This window comes from Pyxicephalus adspersus, chromosome 6 (assembly GCF_032062135.1).
Source record: "Pyxicephalus adspersus chromosome 6, UCB_Pads_2.0, whole genome shotgun sequence".
NCBI classification, from domain to species: domain Eukaryota; kingdom Metazoa; phylum Chordata; class Amphibia; order Anura; family Pyxicephalidae; genus Pyxicephalus; species Pyxicephalus adspersus.
In genome coordinates this window covers 269,915-276,326 of record NC_092863.1, presented here as the reverse complement: position 1 = coordinate 276,326, position 6,412 = coordinate 269,915, and the positions used below count along the sequence as shown (strand labels likewise).

The 6,412-nt window shown below is 48.3% G+C and overlaps 1 protein-coding gene across 5 annotated transcripts in view; it reads right to left on the bottom strand.

Moving 5' to 3' along the window:
- Nucleotides 1-978: 978 nt before the first annotated feature.
- Nucleotides 979-6,412, bottom strand: part of ADAP2 (ArfGAP with dual PH domains 2) — a 20,589-nt gene continuing 15,155 nt past the window's right edge. For 3 of the 5 annotated variants that reach the window (XM_072414031.1, XM_072414030.1, XM_072414033.1), the window contains 6 exons: nt 6,110-6,189; nt 5,916-6,028; nt 5,387-5,533; nt 4,242-4,325; nt 3,047-3,109; nt 2,122-2,781 (listed from right to left, as the gene is read on the bottom strand). In XM_072414031.1, the coding sequence (XP_072270132.1) occupies nt 2,302-2,781; nt 3,047-3,109; nt 4,242-4,325; nt 5,387-5,533; nt 5,916-6,028; nt 6,110-6,189 (967 nt within the window). In that variant the 3' untranslated portion in view covers nt 2,122-2,301. Of the gene's footprint in view, nt 1,748-2,050; nt 2,782-3,046; nt 3,110-4,241; nt 4,326-5,386; nt 5,534-5,915; nt 6,029-6,109; nt 6,190-6,412 lie in introns of those variants that run through there. The other 2 variants (XM_072414034.1, XM_072414032.1) reach the window with 2 other exon arrangements.

The following is a 6,412-nucleotide window of genomic DNA, read 5'->3' as shown; positions in this document are numbered from 1 at the left end:
GGGGGGGGGGACAGGGGAGGGCAATGGAGGAGACAGGAGGGGGGTACGAGGGAGGAGGGGACAAGGGGGAGTGATGGAGGAGACGGAAAGGGGGACAAGGAAGGGTGACAGAGAGAGCTGGAGGGGGTGACGAAAGAGTGATGGAGGAGACGGAAGGGGGGACAAGGAAGGGTGATGGAGGAGACGGAAGGGGGGACAAGGAAGGGTGAGAGAGCTGGAGGGGGTGACGAAAGAGTGATGAAGAGAGAGGGAGAGGGGGACAAGGAAGGGTGATGGAGGAGATGGAAGGGGGGACAAGGAAGGGTGACAGAGAGACGGAGGGGGGACGAGAGGGTGATGGAGGGGACAGAAGGGGGGACAAGGAAGGGTGACGAAGAGAGGGTGATGGACGGGGTTAATGGATGGGAACACAAGGGGGAGGGATGTAGGAATGGTGCTGAAGAGAAATGGAGGGTGGGGGACAATAGAAAGGGATGAGGGGAGATGGGGTGATAAGGGAGGTTTTTTTTATGTTGCGTGGGGGGGGGGATGGATCAGGGATAGGAGGCTGTATGATGTGGGATGGGGGGTTAAGTATAAAACACAGTTTATTTCCAGGCAGTTGCACTGGATATTATTGTATATCATTTATTTTCTGCTTATTGTTTACAGAGCTCAGTAACTTTGCTGAGTAAGCAGGGACTCCGCCCCCTTTTCTTACCCATGGTGCTCTGGGAATCCCTCATCCCAGGGCAGCCTGTAGACCAATCAGTAAACAAAGATTTCTGTATAAAGTAAAATCTCTCCCGCCAAGGCCGTGCCATGAGAGTGCCGGGATCTGCGGCCGGGTTCAGCTCTCTCCCCCCAATAGAACAGAAGTATAATGATTATTACAGATCAGCAGGGTCCCTAACACCCTATTACCCTTCATAACATCCTGCGGGTCATCCAACAAGTTTCTATTCTTTGATTTGGTCACATTACCAGAATGACACCAAGTTGCTGGAAAAGTTTTTATTTCCTGTGATTGATGATTTGAGGGTCGATGTGAGCAGGGTGAATGTCACCATAACATTTGCAGCTTTGGGTGCCACTTCTTTGATCACTGCTCAGTCTGGGAAGAAATGTTTGTAGTTTTAGGTCGCAGGTAGAATTGTATGATGGTGTGATCCAAAGCAGTATGGTCTTTCATCAACATGTCAGAGGGGAGGCAGTGTACACAAGGTCTCTGGGATTCAGCCTTGGAGGGTAACGGGGGGTAGGTTATCTGTCAGTGTGCCCCAGAGAAGGGGGTAGCGGGTAATCTAGGGTGGGGTATCTGTTGTTATGCTTTTAGGGGACAGTGGTGGGGTCTCTGGGAACCGTTTCCATCATTCTTCATCCAATCATGATCTCGAGCCTCACGCCTGGATCTCTGTACCAATCAGAGCAGTTGTGCACTCCTCCACCAAGAAAGGAAGAATCTCATTGGTTGCACCATCACAGTAGTCCATCCAGGTGTGTATTATAAATGAGAAGGCTGAGGGCTGTCTGCAGGGGACGGGGTGAAATATTATATACAAGTAACTACAAAATGGAGCACCCATCCATGCAGTGTTCCCACACGGGCAGTTGCTGTAGTTATGGTAACAGCCATACTTCCATCATGGAGTCCAGAGGGTTCTATACAGTTCTAGTGTCTTCCCATCAATGCAGAGAGTCCCACTTGCTGAATACTCAGCGTCTCGGTGGGGTCATTTCACAATGGATTTTCTGAAGTGCAGCTCTTCTGTGGGAAGAATGGGAGATGTCGGCAATTTGTTCCTCCATCATACATGGAATCCTAGCCTGCCCACCTGGTACACTAATCCCCTTCCTACCTGGTGCCTAAACTTACCCTCCTTGAACCCTAGACCCCTTTTCCTACTTTGTACCCAACCTTAAGCCCTGGTTTGCACCTTCCTACCCGGAGCCCAATGCCCAACCTTCAGTACATGCCAACCCAACAAGAAGCTACGTATCCATCTAGGACTGGTCTATAGGCGAGCTGTGTTATGCCCGTTATATACCCAGAGGATGAAGGGTGACTTACCTGTGGTGTCATGCCCAGACATGGGTCGCAACATGATGCTCCGGATGGCATCCACCCATTCTTTCTGTTCCTTTGTGTTTTCACAGGTAAAGACAAACTGCCGATCTGGGGTGGTGATTGTTATACCAGAATCCCATTTATTGCCCCTGAGGCCTCTAGGAAAACCTTCAGATACCTGATAGCCGCACTTCACACTGCCAATAAAGACTCCGCCAAGCTCGTACGGGTCCTGGAAAATACACAATGTGTCACTAAATTTGTCCAGGACGAGAAAGTACAGACCTGGGGTCAGAGAACAAAGACCGACCGACACCTGGGGGGTCAGAGAACAAAGACCGACCGACACCTGGGGGGTCAGAGAACAGAAACATGAACACCTGGGGGTCAAAGAACAGAGACACACCCGAAACCTGGGGGGTCAGACAACAGAGACACACCAGACACCTGGGGATCAGAGTACAGAGACAGATGAACACCTGGGGGGTCAGAGAACAGAGACACACCGACACCTGGGGGGTCAGAGAACAGAGACACACCGACACCTGGGGGGTCAGAGAACAGAGACACATGAACACCTGGGGGGTCAGAGAACAGAGACACACGAACACCTGGGGGGTCAGAGAACAGAGACACATTATGGATTTCCTCCTCACCAGTGGTTTCTTGTAGTAGAGAAGTTTTCTTTCCTCAGAGTCCAGGTTAAACCAACGTTTTTTAAAGGCCTCCTTTTGCTGCAGAATGATGTGAAATGGTGATGGTGGTAAGGACGTAAAATCACCGGTTAGTGTGGTAAGGACGTGAAATGACCGGTTAGTGATGGTAAGGACGTGAAATGACCGGTTAGTGATGGTAAGGACATGGTTGGTTAGTTTCATACACGCCAAGGCAGAGTGTGAACATACTGTCACTGTGCAGGTAGAGTAATTGTGGGTGATCATGTGACCGGTGTGTGACTTCTGTATTTTGTTGATGTTTTAGGGTCCTGTGGTCACTTACCGTTGGGCCAGTCTTCTCCATGTAGCCGGATTTGGCGTAGCTGCGGGTGATTTTTGGGATTAACTAGAAAGGAATAAGAAAAGGTTAATATTCATGTGTAAATGATGTGTGAATTGTGACATCGTTGTGGAGTGTGGGGGAAGGATTACATTCTAACACAAAAATAGTAATGGCAGCTATTGTACATTATCCTGTCATGTGACTCCCTAAAGGCAGCCGTACAATATCCAGTCTGTGACACACACAGTTTTACTGTTTTTGTATTGGTCAGTAGATGTGCACTGCTGTGTGGGGTTTCGGATGATCAAGGCAGGAAAGTAAAGGCAGTCCAGCGGGGAAGGCATTGACCATTGCACAGCTGACATTTGGTCCTGGTGTACTATAAAATAGACTACCAGCCTGAGCCAGCCTACAATAGCTGCACTGGGTACAATGTCGCACTTCCCACAAGATGAATGCTAGCCTATTCACATCAAGTGAATGTGGGAGTCTATCCAGCTAGGAGCTTGGTGGAGTTCTTCCATAATATTGCCCTATCAGGGTCACTCTATCACCCTGAGAAGCCATATGTGTAATATCAGGACAGCGTAGTGTCAGGATTACTGGGGTGCCGTTCCATTTATGTATAGCAGAGCCATTGGTGCAGGGTTATACCATGTGACTGCTCAGGATGTGTCAGCCTCTGCCCCGGGGTAAATTGCGCCCAATGACATCAGACATTATGGGTAACATGTGAGTAATGACAGGCACAATGTTTTAGTGAATGCAGGAATTTGGGAGATTGGTGGAGGAATGTGGTCCGGCTGGTTTATCAGATACTACGAGTTAAGTTTCTGCTGCGTCCTCTGCACACTGCCAGGAATCTTCCATCTCTTCAAGGATGTCTGACATAACCCAATAACACCTCGTCATCCTACAAGGGATTGGATTCCCAATAATGTCATGGGGGCACCAAGCCTCCTGTTCTCTATCCGAGGTTCCTGATTGGTCACTGCCATGGCCCTCTCTGGAGGTGATAAGTTCCCTTTTATTAGGATTTCATTTGTCAGCACAATTAAAGCTGTAATCTGATTGGATAACACGGACAGTTTCCATCTTTATCTTATGACAGATAGATGGAGTCTGTGATGGGGACCAATCTGATCAGGGATTTTAGGGTTTGTGAATAGGAGATCGCACACAACAAAAGTCTCACCTCAGTCTCCGGGGTGTCCGGGAAAGTCTTCTTTAGGTATTTGTAGCGGGCGTAGCGCAACACATTGTACCAGGTGACAATTTCCTGTATTACAGAGGAAGTAACAATGCAGGTGAGAAATCCACAACCATCACCCCATAAATATCTTGTTTCTGCATTGTCACTGGATGGGGTCAGGGAATCCGTTCAGCATGGGGAGTGTTAGGTGGTGAGCCCTTGTGATCTCCCAGGATAATGTATGGAGCGTGTCAAATGACATGACCGCTATGACAGATAGAAAATAGGTGTTCAGTTCAAGAGGTCCCTCAGTACGGGGAGAGTCAGGTGATTGGTAAGAAATCCCTCAGGATTCAGTATAAGGAGTGTGAGAATGCAGAGATCCCTGAGAATAAAGTATGGAGAGTGTCAGGTGAGAGACCCTAGGGATCCCTCTGGATTTAGTATAGAGAGTGTCAGGTGATTGGTCCTAGAGATCCCTCTGGATTTAGTATAGAGAGTGTCAGGTGATTGGTCCTAGAGATCCCTCTGGATTTAGTATGGAGAGTGTCAGGTGATTGGTCCTGAGATCCCTCTGGATTTAGTATAGAGAGTGTCAGGTGATTGGTCCTTGAGATCCTTTAGAATAAAGTATGGGGAGTGTCAGGTGATTGGTCCTAGGGATCCCTCTGGATTTAGTATAGGAAGTGTTAGATGATGAGCCCAGGAGATCTCAGGAACCCCTATACAATATTGTCCGGCCAAGGAGGCCTCTTCTGATACAGTACAGGAAATGTAAATTATGGGCCCAGGGACTTCCTTAGCGTACAGTATGGACAGTATGGCTGAGATGATTAGTGCACACTCTCATTATCCAGTATAGGGAGCGCTCGGATCAGGAGGTCCCTCAGGATACAGTAGTCAGGTGAGGGGTAAAGGGGAGCTCCCCGCATACATTATAGGTAGCCAGTAGCTCCTCTTGGGCCCAGTTTGGTAAATATCAGGTACCAGGCCTAGAATAGGACCAGCAGATCTCTCAGTATTGTACACAATATGTGAAGTGCTGGGTAAAGGACAGTTACACGGCCACCTATATTCACCCAATATAAAGTCAGACTCTACATATAAAATACCACACTAGTGAGCATTAATACACAAATCATACATACCGCCCCATCGTCATGGTAGACGTAGATACTTCGTGTGTGCCCATCCTGAACACATGTGATTTCCATACCATTCTGGTGCTTGATCTTTTCCCCCTGGAACATGGCATTTAGAGTCTGGATGGGGAAGTTCCCTTTGGGACCAGATTTCTGCAAGAAGAGATCCATTACCAGGCCGTGTGATGGAAACCCCACGCTCACACCTATACTCACACAACAGAGTGGCAATGCCAGTGAATCTTTATTTCAACCAACGATTTACATTTTTGGACATGTTTTCAGAGCATGTCCATCTATCTAAGCAGTACTTGGCCAAACTTGTTCTGCTTCGACCGGGACCAAGGCCATCCCCCGAGTGTTTTTCTGCTTGGACTGGGCCTATGGCATACTCTGAAACTTGTACTGCTTGGACTGATATTATTATAAAAATAGACTACAAATAGGGCGCTCACTGTGTCCTGACAGATGGGCGACAGTCCTTACACAATGGCAGTGCCACACTCTCTTGTGATTGTGAGGAAGTGGCACTCACTTTGTCTCCAGTGTAATATTTCAGCACTCCCTCATTATCGGCATATATAAAGAGTCTTTTCTGGAACTGTCCATTGTCTCTTCCTTTTTTCCACAGGAAACCTTCCTTATAGTCTGTGGGAACAGAATCCAGGTAAGATTAGGCCACTGATGCCCTCCCTCTGCCCTCCCTTTTACAATGGCGTGTACACTTACCTACGGCATAGGCACACTTCTTGTCTCCTGTAAACTCCCTCCGCTCGTACTTTGCTCGGATCCACTGCTCCTTCAATACCCTGACAGAGAAAATAAATCAGGAAACAAAAAAAGGGTCAGAAAGGTAAGTGGGACAATAACTGTGCCTGGGAATGCTGTGTATGGGGTAGGTAGGTGGGAAGGCTGTGTATGGGGTAGGTAGGTGGGCAGGCTGTGTATGGGGTAGGTAGGTGGGGAGGCAGTGTATGGGGTAGGTAGGTGGGCAGGCTGTGTATGGGGTAGGTAGGTGGGAAGGCTGTGTAT